This window comes from Ursus maritimus, unplaced genomic scaffold, assembly GCF_017311325.1.
Source record: "Ursus maritimus isolate PB19 unplaced genomic scaffold, ASM1731132v1 scaffold_15, whole genome shotgun sequence".
NCBI lineage: Eukaryota > Metazoa > Chordata > Mammalia > Carnivora > Ursidae > Ursus > Ursus maritimus.
Window position 1 is genome coordinate 28,046,982 of NW_024423897.1, and position 19,570 is coordinate 28,066,551.

Below are 19,570 nucleotides of genomic sequence, written 5' to 3' on the forward strand. Positions count from 1 at the left end.
TATAAATATTAGAAGCTCTTTTTTAAAACTTCTAGTGAGTAATATTTGCACAAGTAATGATATGGGGTTAAAATGACTCTTGATTTGTCATCTAAGATAAGATCAATGTATCTTAAATGGAAGAAGTAATGTGTAGGGAGTTTATTTTGGTTTGCTATTCTTACTTGCGATTTATTTTTTTAATAAGAAAAAGTAGTTCATTTGACACTGATTATGGTTTAGGAAAAAACATGAAGTTATGTTGTGCATCTTTTATAGTAGAAGTTAAGAGTTGTTCTAAAATTAGAAAGGAAAAATGAATTTACAAAGTAAAAATATGTGTCAGTGATGTTAGTCAAAGATCATCTAATGCTGAGATTGGCAATATTATATCGCTGCACAGTTACTCATATGATAACGGGAATTTTTAAAATAAAATATGAACACACGATATAATGAGGGCAGAAGTCACCCCAATCATTCATCTTTATATTCCCATTTAGAGCACCTGGTATAGTAGTATAATTGGTATTCAGCAAATATTTGTTAAACAAATGAATAAAGAATGAATGATGAGAAAGTGATAAACAGCTCCTCCTCTCCTGGGAGTTCAATGCAGAGTTCAAGAGCTACTTTCTTTTAAATACAATTAATCCTCAATGTCCTTGTAAAATAGCCAAAGGGAAAATGTATTTACATTATATCTGAAATTGATGGAATCTACAGAGGAGTCAAAAAATCTTTCTCCAAGTAAATAAAGCATTTACCCTCCAGCTAGGAACAGGGTATGTGAATCATTTCCTACGTGGATAGCTAGGAATCTGAGCTCCCAAGGCCCTGACCACAAGACCTCTCCTCAATCTTTTCAGGAAAAATCCCTAGGACCCCCGAGTTGTGCTGCTAACCCGTGCTCTCTACTGATCCCTGCCTCTTCAGCCCCTCCCCCTCCTAATCCATAAATACTGGGACCAAGTCTTTTCCAGGTCAATCCTGATTTCTATCCTGCCCTCCCCAAATGCAGTCACACTTATCAGACCATATGTTCTAATATTAGCTCAGGGGAGGGGAAAAAGCCATCACACTTGTATATGAGATCACAGAAAAACCGTTTACTGACATTTGAAAACACCATTTTTACTCCACGTTCCTCTCTGGTCCACGGTTAAGCAATTAGGATATAAATATATCCTATCTTCCTATTCATGGAGGATACTACTTATGAATTGGAAGTCTGACACAACATTTATGTGACCTCATTTTGAAAATGTAAAATAGTATAAGGCCTCTAGGCGTAATTCTATAAGGGGAAGATTAAAGGGACACAAGCAAGTACAGATTTCTCTCTCTGTGCTACGGGACACTGGCAATTTTTTCTCACTTAAAACATGTGATATTTAAAATGCCAAACTTACACATTTCTGCAGTAACAAGGTGGTTATCACATTGAATAACATTTTCTGTACTTTCTCTCCAGTAAGTAGAATTAATATTAACATATGAACTGAAAATGTTAAGTGGATATAAATAAGCCAAAATGATTTCATTAAAATTTAGCTTAGCAAATGTTACTTTCATTTTCCTGGTGGTAACCTTTGCTATTCGTATTCAAAGGCAAGGAACAATTTATAAGCAAAGGAAGTGCGATCAAATGCGAGCCCCACCCCGGTGTGTATTCCATTAGGCTCACCTCAGATCCAGGTTTCTCCACTCAACAGAAGTGGAGGACGCACTGGGAAACCAGCTTCTAATGGCACTGCCTTGACCAAACAGCAGTATCCCATCATCAATATGTTGCCATTTGCCACTCTGACAAATGGTACTACGAGCAACATTTATACTGCTCTGTGAGCCAAACCACTTAATCAGAGGATGAGAAATTACAATAACCATAAAATGAAGCAGAGAAGAAAGCAAAACATACAAAAAGGTTTTAAACCACCAAAATATGTCACAAGGTCATGTCCTTACATTCCCTCTGGAGTCCCTAGACAAAGCCTGTCCCATTTTAGACATGATTCTAACAAGCTTGGTTATTTGGTTTCCAATCACATCATATTACAAGCAAAGTGGAAAGAAGAATGGAGCGCGGAGAGACAGGACAGAGAAGGGAGGGATTCAAAATCGGAAGGTTCCTTAACCAGGCAGAGTAACCACTGAATTCATTAATTAGTTCACCCTTAATGACCAAACTAAATAGTTTGCTTTTTCACTCAGGCCTTCTCCTCACAGACACCAAAGAACTCAGGTTGAAAGAAACTTCTGTTTCCATTCTTGAGTCTCCTCTACAACTTAAAATCAAAGACTTTCATTTTGGGCTAAGTGCTTCCCAACTAGTTGAAACTGGAATTAAATTGTATAGGAAGCTCTTAAGACAATTTGAAGCTGTAAGAATGATGAATCTGTAAACTTCCTACTGCAGATTATCAACGAGGAATGTTCACCAACCACCTTTTTCCAGCTTCCCAAAGCTAATCCCTCTCATTTAAAGTAGATAAGAAATAAAAGATGTTTAAGAATCAGTATCCACGTCCAGGATGATTAAATGACTTTTGCCTCATAGATCAGTGACCCAACAGACCCTCCAGAATGGAAGAACTGGATTCAGAGCCAAACACACTTAATTTTAAGCCAAAAAAAACCCACAAAAAACAAAACCCCACAAAACCTGTAGATATTGGGAAAAAAAATTTCAATTGCTCAATTGTATTTTACTGAAACAATTTTTTTAATAAAACAAGAAACAGTTAAGAGACATTAAATTCTTGTCTTCTAAGACTTTAAGAAAAGTAATATTTTCTAAAGGGATCAGATAAAGTTATGATTCTTCTATTATACCTACGGTAATGCATATTCTTCTTAGTTGGAACTAAACCTCACTTATGTCCTATTATTAGGGAAATTATTTATGAAAATTAATTATTAGGAAAACAAGGTCTATCTTTTGAATTCATGAAAAACGATAAAACGCAGCATTTTATAAAATTTCAACCATCTGCAAAATTTTTAATACACTTAAGGTATTCACACACCTTTTCAAGTAGGGTATCAAAGATAATTTTTGCTTGTTTGTTTGAATGGAATAGACTTTTTATGAAAACGAGGAATGTCCTTAGGTTGTAACAACATATACAGGGCTAATGGACCTGTGCCAAGCATACCAAGATTTTAGTTTTTTTATTTAAATCTGATTTTATAATTCTGTCCTCTTAACACATTACTCAGAGGCTAACCCTTAAAAGCAGGGCGAGTTTCTGGCATAGGGAAGGCACATGAAAGTGAAGCATACTTTTTTTTCTTTAAAGATTTGTTTATTTAAGATAGAGGGCACGAACTCATGCGAGCCTGTGCAGGGGGGAAGGGGCAGAGGGAGAAGGAAAGAGAGCAGCCCAAGTAGACTCCCCACTGAGCGTGGAGCCCCAGGCAGGGCTCAGTCTCACAAACCTGAGATCAGGACCTAAGCCGAAACCAGGAGTCTGACACTTAAACGACTGTGCCACCCAGGAGCCCCAAGTGAAGCATACCTTATGAGACAGTGATGTTTTTCTTTACTGAATGTATGGAATCAATGCACTTAAGCAAATTTGGGGGAGGGGCGGGGAAAATCAATTCATTTATCTGCCAGGTGGTATTTCCTTAAAAATAACTGATCTCCCCCAGTTTTAATTGTAATAATAGTCTCTCCACAAAAATCATAAACAGACTTGCACGGAGACAGACAGACAGACAGACAGACAGACAGACAGACATAGAGTGAATGGAGGAACAATACGAGCACAGACAGTTTACAAATCTATGCTCATCCACCCTTGTGTTTCCCACCTTGCTTGTTGTAGCAACAACAGCCCTGAGAGTTGCTGGGAAACAAGATAAAACACTGGAAGTTTACAGAGACCAGGTAGGGTGTGAGAAGTGGAGGGCAGGGAGCCATCGAAAGTAGAGTAAAGGGCACAGATCCAGGGTAAGGAAGAAGGCAGAAGTGGCAAGCCCATGGTAAATACCCAGTCCCCAAATACCTTCTTCCGCAGAATCGGGAGAGTTTTCCCTTTGCAACACTGCTTAAAATTAATTTAAATTATCAGCCAGATAGTTTAATTAAAAATGTAAATGTTGAGGCAATCCAGACTCTCCACGTGTATAAACTTGTTCCAGCCACCTTTCCCTCCCAATAGCTTCTTCTCTATCTTTTCCAAGGAGTAAATGAGAAATCTGCTTGGGACAAAAATGTGAGGGTAATTTAGACACAAGAATTGAGATTTACCGATCTTGTATTAGTTGTTCACTGAGCCTTTGTTCCGTTATTTCATGATTACAAAATTCATGTTTTTTTACTTATGTATACAAACATATACGTATCAAAAGAAACTTCTTAGCTAACTGCTGTGCAGGACGAAGTTGTGACATTTATCTGCCAGCGTCAGCGAAAGTTCCAGAGCACGAGCTCAGCCCTCAACAGACTAGTTCACCTCATTTCATGGTTACCCTGGGCCCGGGCACTGGAGCTACCATTTGCCTCCCCGGTGAAGCTAGGATGCAGTGCTGAAGTTAAATTTTTTTCCCTAGAAGAGCAACAACAGCAACAACAACAGAAAAAGTTTCTTCCCTACAGAGAAGGTTATGACATGTCTGACCATGCAAGAAAAGTCAGCAGACACTGCCACGGGTATAAGAAAATACCCAGACTTCCTCGGGATCAGGGAGGCTGGGACCAGGGGAGGGAGCTGCACAGAAGGGGGCTCCTGTGGTGGCCCCACAACACACTTCCACTGCCTTTCCAAATATTACACAGCTCGGTTAAAGAAAGGGGACAAAATACAAGGGTAAGCAAATAAGGAATATAAACAAAAACCTAGACAATCTCAAACTAAATAAAAAATCCTAATTATTCTAAAATTACAGGTGAAGATCAGGAACCCAGACCAGCGGAGAGGAAAAGCATTATCACTGAGTGCTGTGGTGACCGGATCATGGCCAAAAGTGAGTCTGGACACTCTTTAGATTTCAAAACTGATCAAAGTTTAGACTTGGACTTTGTGACACTGAAAAAAAACAAAAACAAAAACAAAAAACCCAGGATGCAATTACATGAATGAACATACGCTTTGCTATTTTTTGGAAAAAAATAGCATGCAATTACTTAAACAAACACATGCTATTGCCATTTTTTTTTTTTAACTTTCATGTACATACAATGTAATTTTTATTAGAAATTGTTATTCAATGATACTGGAGAAATGGAGAAATTTTATATTTCCAAACCAGACAGAGCAGCTGTCCTACCAAAAAAGGGAACAGTTGTTTTTTGGTTTTTGTTTTTTTCCTTATTCCCCGTTTATGAGGTCCTGACTGCAGGAACTGGAATTGGGCTAGTGCTGTGAATAATGACGTCAGACCTGCCTTTGTCAGGTCCTGAGCTGGACACCATCAGCATATGTGCAGGGAAGGGTTAATGGTTGCTCAAACCCTGCATATTCCCAAGAAAGGCCTTGCTCAAGACTGGCTCTGGACCAGTTCCCAGGAAATGAGCTCTGAGCCCTTGGAATATTCTGCGTGACAGGAGTGTTTTTGTATGCCCTAAGTCTTAGGCCATGCAATACCAGTGTGCTCAGACAGTTTATGCTAACAAGTGTGATGTATGGTGAACACGTGTTTTTGCTCTGGGAGGCTGGAGTCTGAAGAGCCGAGGTCAGTTGTAAAGGTGCAGCATGCCTTTGTGATTGATCCCTAATAAAAACCCTAGACACTGAGGCTTAGGTAGGCTTCCCTGGTTGGCAACACTTTGCCTGTGTTGTCACACTTCATTGCTGCAAAAATTGTGTCCATATGACTCTACTGATACGACACTTGCAAACTTGTGCTTGACTTCTCCTGGACTTCTGCCCAATGAGCCTGTGCCCATTGCTGGTGTTATTCTGTACCCTTTTGCAATAATAAACTATCACAGGATTCAAAGTATCACAGCTATCTGAGTCCTGTGACTCCTTCTAGCACACCACCGAGCCTGAGAGTAGTCTTCAGGATCCCCTTCCAAGCACATTATCAAGTTCAATCCTAAAAACCTTGCAATATTATTGCCATTTCAGAGATGATAAAGTCAAGACTTTTCAAAGAGGTTAAGCCATTTGACTGGTTATTTAAAAAGAAACCAAATCAATCTGTCCATTCTGTTATACTACACTGTAATGTTATGGGTCACAAAGAATTTTTAAAATAATCTTATAACTCAACCAACACTGGAAAAATTTCCTTTGGAAAATATAAAATGCATTTTCGTAAACCCTGAAAAATACTTAGACTACAATTATTCTGTAAACACAATCCAACTTAAACTTGGACTTACAAGAATTTTATGTATGTCTGTGGTGGTTCTAAAAGCCATAATCAGACATTTTTCCACCTATAAGGTGTCCCTCATCTGCCTACTCCTCCGGCCCACAAGAATTTTCCAGTGTAATTCAACTGTCAATACTTCCTGTCTTTGAGCACTGCATGTCTGTGCATGGTCTGTGCATGTTGGGGGGGGGGGTCGTTAGGGAGAAAGAATTAGGTATATTATTTTCTTCATGTCTGCAAATGTAGTTTAGAAGGTTATCTTTGCATGCTTAGGAGGAAAACTTAAAATGCATTGCAATGTCAATGTTTTGCAGGTATGCACGTATCAATGCCAGTGTGTGCATGCATGCATCATGTGTGCAAGACACACAACAGCATACACATTTCAAATGTTTTGTGTTTAAGCTCAGCATTCAGCCACAGAAGTATCTGAGAGCAACAACTCCTACCTGATTTAATTCGAGAAGTGCACTGGCGTTATGTTATTTCTATGGGGACTAAAAAATCAGCAGGCACAGAATTTCTGTAATAATTATTAGTATTTCTTGAAAAGCTCTTGTTTAGTATAGTTTTATAATCTATATTTGGAAAACACCAATAGAAAATCCCATTTAAAATGGTGATTTTCTGGGGTGCCTGGGTGGCTCAGTCACTGTCTGCCTTTGGCTCAGGGCATGATCCCGGAGTTCTGGGATCGAGCCCCACATCAGGCTCCTCCACTGGGAAGCCTGCTTCTTCCTCTCCCACTCCCCCTGCTTGTGTTCCCTCTCTCACTGGCTGTCTTTCTGTCAAATAAATAAATAAAATCTTAAAAAAAAAAAGGTGATTTTCTTCTATGGAATTAGGTACATAGGTATATAGGCTATTTGTTTTAGTTTTGTGCCAAGGCACTTTTATTTAATAAAAATAAATAGCTAATTTTATATTTTCCTAATTCAAATTTATATGCCTGTGTAATGTAAAAAAGAAATTCTTAAACTTCTATAGAAAAGAGTCCTTATTTAGAAGTTGAAAAAGTCTTGGCAAGCACACGTCTTTCTTGTCTGTTTTTTTAATAGACTTTAATTTTTAGAGTAGTTTGGATATCACACCAAAATTGAGCAGAATGTACAGAGATTTCCCATATACCCTCTATTCCACATGTGCAGAGCCTGTCCCATGATCAACATCCCCCATCAGAGCGGTACACTTATTACTGATGATGAACCCACAGAAACACATCATTATCACCAAGAGTCCATATCACCAAGAGTCACTCTTGGTGTTGTACAGTCTGGGAATTTGTAAAAATGTAGAATGACGAGTACGCCCCATTATAGTACCATACAGAATAGCTTCACTGCCCTAAAAATCCTCTGTTCCACCTATTCATTCCTTCTTCTCCCGTAACCCCTAGCAACCACCTATCTTGTCCCTGTCTCCATACTTTTGCCTTTTCCAGAGTGTCGTATAGTTGGAATCATATAGTCTGTAGCCTTTGAGATTGGTCTTGTTCACTTAGTCGCAGGAATTCCTTCCCCCATGTCTTTCCAAGGCTTGATAGCTCATTCCTTTTTAGTGCTGAATAATATTCCATCGTCTGTATATATCACAGATGATTTATCCATTCACTAAGGGAAAGACATCTTGGTTGCTTCCAGGTTTGGGCAGCTTTGAATAAAGCTGCTATAAACATCCACGTGCAGGTTTTGTGTAGACCTAAGTTTTCAACTTCTTTGGGTGAATACAGAGGAGTGTGATTGCTGTACAGCATGGCAAGAGTATGTTTAGTTTTGTAAGAAACTGCCAAACTGTTTTCTAAGTGGCCGTACCATTTTGCACTCCCACCAGCAATGAATCAGAGCTCCTGTTGCTCCACGTCCTCGCCAACATCTGGTGTTCTCAAGGTTCTGGATTTTGGCCATTCTAATAGGTGTGTAGAGGGAAGCACCTGTATTTTCATCTAAAAGTGCATCTGAAATATAACATTTCACAGAATGTACCCCAAAGACTGGAAATGTCACATTTCTGTTTTTAAAAACCTTCCATGAAACGTCTGCCCTAAGTGGATTTTTCCTGCCAATTACCTACAGCTGGAAAGGATTTTGTGCATGCTGGACATCGAGAACTGAGGACACTGGAAATTTTACATTAATGACATAGGAAGTCAACACAGAAAGCTCACATTAAATCACACTGTGGGGGGGGTAAGAGAAATGGGTGAAGGGAATCAAAAGGTACAAACTTCCAGTTACAATTAAGTCATGAGGCTATAAGGTACAACGTGGTGATTATAGTTAATAATACCGTACTGCATACTTGATAGTTGTGAAGAGAGTAGATCATCAAAGCCCTCATCACAAGAAAAACAAGATGTTTGTAACTATGTGTGGTGACAGATCTTAATTACTTATTGTGGCGATCATTTCACAATATATACAAATACCAAATTATACTGTACATCTGAAACAAATAGGATGTTATATGTCAATTACAACTCATTTAAAAAAGAAAATCAAACTACTATGATTTCATTTTTTTTAAAGATTTATTTATTTATTTGAGAGCGAGTGAACACATGCATGCACACCATACAAGTGGGGGGGAGACCAGAGGGAGAGAATCTTCAAGCAGACTCCCTGCTGAGCGCGGAGCCCCATGCAGGGCTCCATCAATGGACCCATGAGATCATGACCTGAGCTGAAACCGAGAGTCAGACAGTTAACCAACTGGCCCCCAAACTAGTATGCTTTTTTAAGAACTAAGTTTAAAATCTTTCTTGCTCCAAATTTCAACATTTGGGCGTCAAATTCAGCCAAGACTGTGCAATTCTCTTTTTAATTGAAACTCACTTAAATCACCATTCTAAGCTGGTTTTCCCATAAGGATGGACTGCTCCAAAAAGAAACAAGAGAGAACTTGGCTCACAGTGAATTATTCAAACTTTTTCTCAGTTAACTAAAAATGAATTTGACCATTCACTAGAGAAATCATATCAAATTCTGTGGTGGTAATAAAGTAATGACTACTTTGCAGCTGGAGGGCCTTTTTTTTTTTTTTTTTTTTTTGCATATCTAGCTCGGGTGCATTTTAATAAGAAATGGTGACTGCGTCAGCTTTTACCCATGAATATCTTTAGCTTCTGGTTAGGTCTTCCACATACCAGTACCTGCAACTTTGTTCTTAAGAAGATCAGATACACACAGACTGACAAACGAATCATCACAATCGTGAATTCACTCACTCAAGATTTTGCGCACTGATTTCAAAATGAAAAACCTGGAATTTACTATTTTCAGTATGTGGATTCCCTGAACCACAAAAGCTATGAAGTGTTCATACAGGAACAGGTCTGCTGTTACCAAGAGTCATTTTCAATATATACCTGACTCTGTGTCCGCAGGACTGCACTTGAAAGCACCAGCTTCATTGTCCGGTCGCGTGTTACCAAAAGTAGCATGTGGTTTCCTAAAGTGTAATGACTGACACTGCCTAAAAAAATTAAAGAGATAGTATGCTTCCTGACTCACGTTGGAAAAATTCTGAGTATTTTAAAACTCCTCCAGTAAATTTCTCATTTGGCCACTGGGAGAGAAATAAATGTAGAATAAATACCCTCGTTGATTTCCAGATGTAATTTAACAAAAAAATGAAAGCTGTAGCTAAATTCCGTATTTCCCTCACCACACATTTCTCCAAAAGTATCTGCTGCATCACAGACTGCTCACGAAGAAGCTCGACTGCAGCCAAAGTGACAGCATTTAAGAGGGCACGATGAGTCCCTCTGCTATACAAAACCATCATCTCGCTCTAACGCTTCCTTATGAGGCTGCCTTCTAATCCTGCGCCAAGTGGGCCCTGCTTAACTTCAAGGCTCGGATGAAGAATAGCTGAAAGCTCTTATCCTAAATGGATTCAGCACAACTGATGACAAAGTGAGAGACCCAGAGAAATAAATCCTCACGTAGAAAAGTCAGTGGCGCCAAATGCCTTTAGCCGAAGCTTTCCTGGTCGTAAAGCGAGTTCTCTACAAATCAATGAAAGTAAATTCTTCAGGGCTCAACTGTGAATCGGCAACTTCGATTTCAACTATCCTGCTGTTTACTCAAAAACTCTTTTTAATGAGTAAGACTCAGAGTTTGCCAAAGCGTTTTCCACAAAACAACTTTCTCAAGATGTTCCAGATCTGTAATCAAATAAGTCTGAGAAACCCTGAATACTCCATTCGCCTTCTGGATATGCATAATGTACACTAATATATAAAAAGCTCCAAAAAGCCAACCATTGGAAATGTTTAATATTGTTTAAGCAGTTCCCAGACATATTTGGCCACCTACCTAACACCTAATTAAACAGTTTGGGAAATGCTATCCCATAATGTAAGAGAAATATTACTCTCATTTAAGAAATAGTAGGAGATATTTACTATATTCTAGGCACTCCGCTAGGAACCAGAATTCTCGCCTTTAAACAGAATATTGATTTTTTGTGACTTTTTTCTTATTTGACTTACATTTTCTCTTTTACACAGCTCGGTCCTTAATAGCATTTTTGTTTGTTTTCCAATTTTGTCTGAACTTTTTTCTTCATAGATGTGAAAGCCTAACAAATGTAAAGTAGTTACATTAGTCTCTGGCTCCAGTCTATACTTGGTATACAGTAAATACTCTATAAGAGATTCTTGGATAACAACCTGTACCTGTTTTTTTAGACAAAACAATGATGAAAATCCAAATAACTACAACACTTCTGAGTTGGTTGAGAAATCCTAAGAACACTTTCAGGCCATCAGTAAGATCTTTTCAATCTATATTTCAAAATGTTCAGAAAGAAACCATCTTGGGAAAGTCAGCAGCTAGCTTTCCACTCATTTCTGTACAGGGAAAATTCATCTGAGTGCATAAAGGTTTAAGTGGATGACTCCCTTTTAAATTTAACGTTGTGCTCTGTTAATACCAAGAAGTATCAGCCATAAACTGGGATGTCACTGATACGCAAATGAACTACACCCAAAACTTGTTGTCGTCGTTATTCTATAATGGACTGGGAACAGTCTATTTATATTCTCACCCCATCCTCCTCAGATTTCACTGTCTTCTCATTCTCAATTTGCCCTACTCATGATCTTACTCTATCCTCTTCTTGAGCATAAATACGTCATAAATTTTCACAGAGATGCCACTTGTGGTCAAAGAAAAGATTAAATGAACTGGCATTTGTGATAATAAAAATCATGATCTCGATATCCAAACCACGCACATTATGTGACACAGAAACTACCAATCAATAAACCTTGAGCAGCTGTGGATGCTTATTGCACATAATACAAAATGCTGTTGAATGGAGAGACCAGGTCAATAAACGGGCAGTGGAAGCCTGAGAAGTACAAACGACCAGATGGGGAAGGTGGATCTAGAAAGCCAAGGATGGGGGTTTCGATTTGATACGGAGGAAACCATGGTCGCATGTGAAGGCTTCTGAGCAGAAAAATGCTATGGTGAAATTCATGCTGAAAGAGTTCAGGTTATCAATGAGCTGGATGGGTGAGAAGCTGTTAGTCAAGAATTTTAAAACACTGGGTTAAAGTGATTGACCTAAGTCAAGGTGATCAGGACCCGGACCAAATGTTGACACCTGTGGGGGATGAAGATGCCCACGATGATTTCAAAGAAAGAGCCAATGAAGCTTCGAAAGAAATGAAGAAGGTGGGATACATGAAACCTGAGACGGATTCCTCCTGAGTGGCTCAAATGATGTGACAGGAGGGAAAGGCTGGGAAGAGAAGCTTCTTTTAACGAGGAGGTGATGGGTTGTCTGATACACTGGGTTGAAGTGTCTAGCATTTAAGTGAGGCAACCGGACAGAAAACCTAACTTATGTCCCAATAAAATAGGAGTGACAAGCCTTATTAATAAAAGCATATTCATATTAGTCTTCCCTGGGGGTACATGGAAAATGGGATTCCAAAAATGCAGAGAGTGAAAAAGAGTAAGATGCCATGCGAATAACTTAACAATTTCATACTAAGTCAGTGGCAGCTGTCTTAAAGCAAGATTTATCTACTACAGCACAGTCTATCCAAAAGCAAATCTGTGCAGAGAATTACAAAATATTTTTAGGACTGATATATGTTCTCTTACATGTATTTTTCAAAATGCTGCCGAGAGAAATGATGGGGAATTTAAATGGGTCGGCCCAATATTTGTGTAAGGATTCCACAGCCAATGTACATAATTTTCTCACTATTAATGCTTAGCACTGGGCTCAGGCATTTCCCTCGCCAGCCAGTGGAATTTTCAGTGCGGCCCCTGGCGAGCGTCCCACTAAGCAATCCCTCCCCAACCCCAAACATTCCCAACTATCCTAGTCATGCCAGTTCAACCAATGCTCCTCAAACCTTACATAAACACTGACACACACTGCAATGTATCCTTACTCTGCTTCTTACTAACTGTAAGCTATTGAAATTACCCAAGCCTCAGTTTCTTTAGCTATAAAATGTAAAATAGCTGACAAAATACCTACTTGTCTTTGTTGCAAACATAGGATGTAAGGGAGGCAAAAGGCACAGCAGAGAGACTATGCCCAATAAATAGGATTAAGAGTATTATCTTAATCCATGAAATAAATGGAGTTTAAATATTTTACTATGTAAGTTTCAATAAAGTTATATTTATGTTAAATCGGTGGTGATTTTAGGTCAGTGGTTTTTAAATTCATTTAACAGTGGAATCTTTTTCAAAAAAATTTTGTACAGAAAAGAACCAGAGCAGCTATAATTTACAAAAGGATGGGAAAGCTCAGACCTCACCCACTCATTCGGCTTCCTTCACACTCCCTTCAACCAGGCACCCCAGCTTCCAACGCAGGTTCCCAGGGCATCAAAGGAAAAGACTTTTTTTTTTTAAATCATTATTTTGGATAATAATTGATACAGTATAAAATTATGGGAAGCAAGTCCCTATTGCCAAGAGGAACATGCTAATTTCTGATTTTTAAAAATGATCATTCTTTTCATTATAACATCTTAAGAAGCACTTGATAGTTTCAAAATAATTGCATATTTCAAGATTTCTAGAATGAGCATGTAATTCTTTCACAATGAAAACTGATTAATCTTTTTGAGATGATCTTTTTCTACTTCGCCACCCTCAATGCCCCCATTCCTGCACCCACATACACTTCTCCTTTCGAAGGAAGTCAAAACAAATGCACTTTAGCAATCAAGTAGATTGCCTCTCTCCATGGCATCCCATGAGCAAGGAATTAAACACTGGGAGCGCAGGTGGATAAGGGTCCCCAGAAAATCTGCTTGATCACCAGAGTGCTATTGATTTTTTAAACCGAATTAAATACTTTTAGAGTGCAAACTCTCCAGTGTGTCATAGTCCCCATTAACTCTCTCATAATGTTAAGCAACTGCATTATCTTTCTGTCCCCTAAAAGCATTTGAGCATGCCACAGGGCTTATAACTTGACTATGCAGCTTGTGGATTCTTAAGAAATTCTATTGCAAGTGACATTACCAGATTTGGGGCTTTTTGAAGTATTTGACTATCTCTATACCCGACCATTTAGTTAGGAAATTGCTTCTAACTGCCAGAAGACCTTTTAACATTCGTTTAATAATTGAATCAATATCTACTTATTCAAAAAACATATTGTACTACTGAGCAGGTAGCTAGGGGCTGGGGAAACTGCAATGAATAGGACAGACCATGCCTCCAAGAAGCTCAAGGTCAGACAGATGATCAAGTGAACAGGTGCTAACAATACAATGTGACAACATGGCTTTAGCAATACCTGTAAGAATAATATAGGGAAGGGGATGCCAGGAAAAGATCCTCAAAGGGGAATTTGGCTTAGCAAAGATCCAACAACAAAGGCCTCCCAGGGTTGAGATGGGGGAGGGCGGAGAGGACAAGGTGTAGATGGGTGTTCTACAGCATGTGCAAAGGCCCAGGAAAAAGAAGAGGTAGTATGTGATTGGAGGGACTGCAGACACTATTGTCAGTGTTACATGTGATGCTCCAAAATAGTTATGTGAATAGAATATCCTAAAAGGCGGCGGGGGGGGGGGTGCATACTTCAAAAGATGCCACTCTACCCATGACCATGTGAAAGAGTGTCTATTCCTACAATAAAAGGTGTACACCTACAGGCAATTCTGAATATTCTGCCAGATATTAAGTTTCTAATATATTAATAATTTCTATTTAAAAGTTAGATTTCTTATCATGAATTCACACTCCTTGATTGGAAAACTATCAATTTAATAAGCATTTCTTTATTCTCATATCCTTTCTAAAGGGAAGACATTGTTATATTCTTGGGTGAAAAAACACTGAGGTCTCAAAAGAGTATAATACAATCCCTGGATGCCCATATTTTATAAGCATACAGACACATAAAAATTCTGAAAGAATAAATTCTAACACATTAATGGATGAAAAGAACATGTGTTTCTTATTTTCTTTTTTTGGCTTATCTTTTTAACAAAAAAACTTTTTTTTTTTACACTAAACACGTCTTATTTGTGTATTTTTAAAACCTCAGTTATATTCTCACAATACACTTTCCTTGCTGGAAGCTCACAATCAGGGAATTCCGCAGAGATCCATGGCCAGGCCCCAGGGGCTCCCCCTGTTCAGCCCCTGTCTTTGCTGACCACCAGCACCACGGACCCAGCCTGCTCTCCCATCCCTAGTAGCTGTCAGTACTCACTTTCTCCCTTCTGTTTCTTCTACCACTAACTGCATGACTGACTACAAACGAGATGAAGGACCAGAATTCCCAAACCTTTGTAGTCCTAAGGATTTTACTATCAATCAATTAGGGAGAAAGAAGGAGGCAGGAGATCACAAGCATGACAAGTATGGGGAAGGAATGACTTTTGTGTAAACTTCCAAATTGTCTACAGGTGAGGCCAGACATTAGCACACCCCTAAAATTGGAAGCAGCACTGGGTAGGTGCCCATGGCAGGCTCTGGACCATGACAGCCGTGAACTTATTCCAAGACGTCCAGGAATCAGAGGTGTGCTACCAAGACCATTGCTAGAATTTTATCTAGCTGGATAGACAGCATACATTTTCAAGCATATGTAAATGGTCTTAATAATCAAATTCATAACATTTAACACCTCTTTCTCATTATTTCTCAATCGAAAGACACTAAAACGATCACTCTCCAATCAGTATCTGTGTGATCCTTTGATGTTCAAGTGTCTCCATGTTCAATCAAAGAGGCTGAGAACGCTAGTGTAGAGGAATAAGCACAGGTGTCAAGAGGGTGACAGAACAGGGTGTAGACGGTAGCTTCTTCCATGAACTGAGTAAATTTCAGCATGTTTCTCAAACGCCCTGAGCCTCAGTTTATACATCCAAAAGTGAGGCGATAATGATTCCATGAACCTTCTCTTGAGGGAAAACTAACTGAACTCAGTCTCCCAGCTGACCATCCACTCCCTCCTTGTTCCTCACCTAAAGTCCACCAAGACAGCAGAACGGCAAATGTTAACAAGCCTTTCCACCTCCAAATGAAAGGTCAATTTACCAGGCCACTGGCCAGCCCTGACAGAGTCGCTTCTTGGCATTTCCACTCACCCACAGAAACATAAAAAAATGTATCTATAAAAAAATTCTCCATATTATTTCTTTGTTTGACTAGTAACATGTAAGGTCAACCTTTGCCTTTAGAACAAAGTGTAGCTTGTTCGTAGAAAGTGTGAGAAAGAGAAAATAGTTTATTAAGTTTTATCTACAACCTGAATTGAAAATTATCTTTTAAATATGTTCTCAATGGTTTAGATGAAATGTTAGTTAAATATAATTGAAGATAATCACGTACTATCCTTAAAGATTCCCACCTCCTATAATGGTGAAGTGAGTCTAGTTTACCAGAAATGACACTATGAATAGACTATCGTAAGTTAATAAGCACCTTCAATCAAAACAGCAGGATTTTTTAAAATTTTAAATGCCCAATTGACATGCCACAATGAGAAATACATAATAAATATCAGATTCTAATATAGTTAATGAAAACAATGCATTTTTACCTTCAGGGGGAAAAAAAGGCTTCTCTGCCATCAGCTATAAATGCATAGAGGGGTTATCATTAAGGGGATTATTATCATTATTATACTAAGACAACCTTTTGTATACCGTTTTGTAGAACAAGCTTTTGAGGAGACAAAGCTTTCACAGGAACAGTCTGTCTACACAAGTCCCAGGTATTTAAATCAGAGACAAAAGAAAATACTATCCCTTAATAGGATTACACAGAAAAGGAAACATCTCTTACTTTAAGAGCAACCGTGGTGCTTGTTCCTACAGTGAAAACTGATGTTATCTTAATTAGTTAATTATTCATCCCAACCCCCCTGGCCTTGCTCCTGGAGGCATTCATACCTTCTCCACCTCTTGCTGTGTTAACACCATTTCAATAATTTGCTGATAAAGAACCTTACTGCAGCATCTAACAGATCTTAGACATTAAGTGCAAGGCTCACTCCCTCCTTGTACAAGATAAGTAAACTGAGCCCAAAAGAATTCAAGTATCTTATGGAAAATAAGCCAGTTAGTTGAAAAACCTACCCAGAGCATTCCCCAGGCCACACCTCTCACTGGGTGAACAGCAGTTAACTGTTCAACTGACTACTCCAGCAGCTACCTAACGGATTGCATCGAGAATGTTTTCAATGGGACGCATGGCATATTTTAACTGTTCAAATAATCCAAAAGGATATTAGTCATACACCAACTTCCTTTGGGTAGTAAGTGTAGGAGCAGCATTAATTTAGCTGAATCTCCTCTAAATTATTCTTTTTATTCATAACTACAAAGATGATAGTACCACATAAATTAAGAAGTACTGTAATTTTATTCTCTCCCAATAAGTACATGTTATATGTGTTATGTTCTCAACTAGTAAATCAAATCAATATACCAATCCTGAGGCTTAGGCTGTACATATGAAAAATGTGAGAACTGTTTTAATTAAAGTTTTTTTGAGATGTAGATTGCATTACAGATCCTAAGCATTTTAAAGATTCACATTAATTCCAATCTTTTAAAAAATGTATTTACGGAGGAAAGCATCTTTTGCAATTTATATGTTCATGAATGTTTCCATTAAGCTAAGCGATATTTTGGAATGGGGTCAAATGATATTGAATGTCAAGTCCTAACAGCAAGGCTAAATCTCTGATAGTTCTCATATGTGGCCACTGCTCTTTGTAACCCGTGTCCCCAAAGGGCTAAAAGGAAGAAAATCCTAACTTAACAAGTGAAGACAGAACGACATATTTTAAAAGTTACCTTTCATTTTAATTCTACTTCCTAAACACAAAATTGGATTTGGACTTCTTTCAAACTGTTAACAATTTAGTATTAATATCTGCATCTGTCATACCTCCCCTCAAGAGAGAAGTTATACACTCCAGCTACATGTAACCTCCAAATTCTTCCCAAAACTAAATGTGAAAACCAAACCACCGCTCCTTAAAAAAAAAAAAAAAAAAAAGTATGGAGAATTGGCAGACTGCATATTTATGTCAACCTTCAGAAAACATGAAAACGCAGCCCTAACCCACCAGGAGAATTATAACTTGTGTTCAAACTACTTTGTAACATCTTATATCTTTTATGCATTTCACTTCATACCCTGTATTCCAGTTCTGCGTCCGCTTGAATCTATCAACCCCCAAACGTCTCAAGAGCGAACTACTACAGTGTAACAGCTTTAACATGAACAGTGCAAGAGTTCTCCTCATTGCCTGTGGCGTGATCTTAGAAACACTTGAATCAAACATATTTATGCCCCCTCTTATTTAAAACGGGGGGACCTCGACCCTGGGATGTGGCTAAAGGACAGCAACAGGAGAAAAAAAAATACCCAAACACGGAACATGCTAAGAACAAAGGAAACACAAGCCTGTGAACAGGAAATGAAGCAACTCTATACACACAAATACCTTTTGGGGCCGCCAACGTAGGTGAAAGTAAAGGTGGAGTCTGAGTATCTGAAATCTGAAACGGAAAAGTCCTGTTAAAAGCTACCCCTCGAGTGGGTTTTTAACGTTGGTCATGACTCGGGCCCCCTATTTAGTGGAGCCAAAGGAAGGCCTGGCGGGGCGGGAGACGTGAGCTGGAGAACCCGGAGGTCCCCTCTCCGCGCCGCGCAGAAGGGGATGCTGCGCACCCTGGGCCGGGTGCCGCGGGAGGCCGCCCCCCGCAACAAGTGCCGGGTGCCATGGCAACGGCGGGAATTTCCCCAGTCTGGGCGGCCGGAAGCGGCCCCCGCCGAGCTCGCGGCTGAGAAAGCAAAATCTGATCCTTCTCCCGGGGGAGCAAAATGGACGAAAGGCGACCCCCAGGCAGGGGAGCAGGGCGCCTAGAGAACCTCGAGAATCCCTACTCTTTCCGGGGCAACGCATTGCCAGTCGGAGGGGACTAACCCGAGCTGAAGGCGCGGAGATCCGGCCAGCGCTGCCCCCCGGGGGCCTGGGCGCCGGGCGCAGCCGGCCAGCGCAGCGTAGCGCAGCGCAGCGGACTCCATTCCCGGCCGCCGCCGCTCAGCCCATTGCGCAAACCCGCGGGTCCTCCCCGCCCGGCTCGGCCGTCGCCGCTGAAAGCCCGGAGGCGGGCTGGGACGCTCCGGGCATCCACCGGGGGCTAAAAAGACCACGCACGGCACCTCCGCCTAGAACCCCGCTAGGGCCACCGTGGTTCGGCCCCCAGAGCTGGTGGCCGCCCCAGATTGGGAGGGGGGGGAGTGGGGGAGAGGCTGGCGCCCCCTCCCCCTTTTGGCTCCCGCTCCGGCTGCAGCAGCTGTTGCCAAATGAACCCCGGAATGGGGACGTGCAACCCACCCCCAGCCCGAGCCACACACGTCGCGGTCAGAGAACTGAGAAAGGGGGCGGCGGGCGGTCAGGGGAAGCTGGCGCTAGGTCCGAGGCTCCGGAAAGGCGAGAACTCACCTGCAAACAGGCAGTCCTTCTCGGCTCTGGACTTCTGGATCACGACGTCGATATCCTTCTGAATTCGCTCTTGCCTTGAACACATCCCCATTAAATAAATCCCTGGAAAAGAAGCAGCCGCTATTTCCACCCCACCCCACCCCCCTCGCACGCTTCCAGCTTTCGTAAATATTCAGTTAAAAATGAAACCTCTGGCCGAGGCAGGGGCTGAAGGCGAAGTGGTTTCGGAAGTGATCCTGGGTGAAAGAGGAGGAGGTGGTGGAGGAGGAGGAGGAGGAGGAGGAGGAGGAGGAGGAGGAGG

At 40.3% G+C, this 19,570-nt stretch overlaps 1 protein-coding gene across 2 annotated transcripts in view; it reads right to left on the reverse strand.

Moving 5' to 3' along the window:
- PARP8 (poly(ADP-ribose) polymerase family member 8) overlaps window positions 1-19,564 on the reverse strand; it is a 174,555-nt gene extending 154,991 nt beyond the window's left edge. Inside the window, exons 1-3 of one of the 2 annotated variants that reach the window (XM_008692558.2) lie at window positions 19,459-19,564; window positions 19,270-19,371; window positions 18,265-18,319 (exon numbers count right to left, since the gene is read on the reverse strand). In XM_008692558.2, coding sequence (XP_008690780.2) covers window positions 18,265-18,319; window positions 19,270-19,360 — 146 coding nt within the window. In that variant the 5' untranslated portion in view covers window positions 19,361-19,371; window positions 19,459-19,564. Of the gene's footprint in view, window positions 1-18,264; window positions 18,320-19,269 lie in introns of both variants that reach the window. The other variant, XR_005834861.1, reaches the window with a different exon arrangement.
- Between the last annotated feature and the right edge of the window lie 6 nt (window positions 19,565-19,570).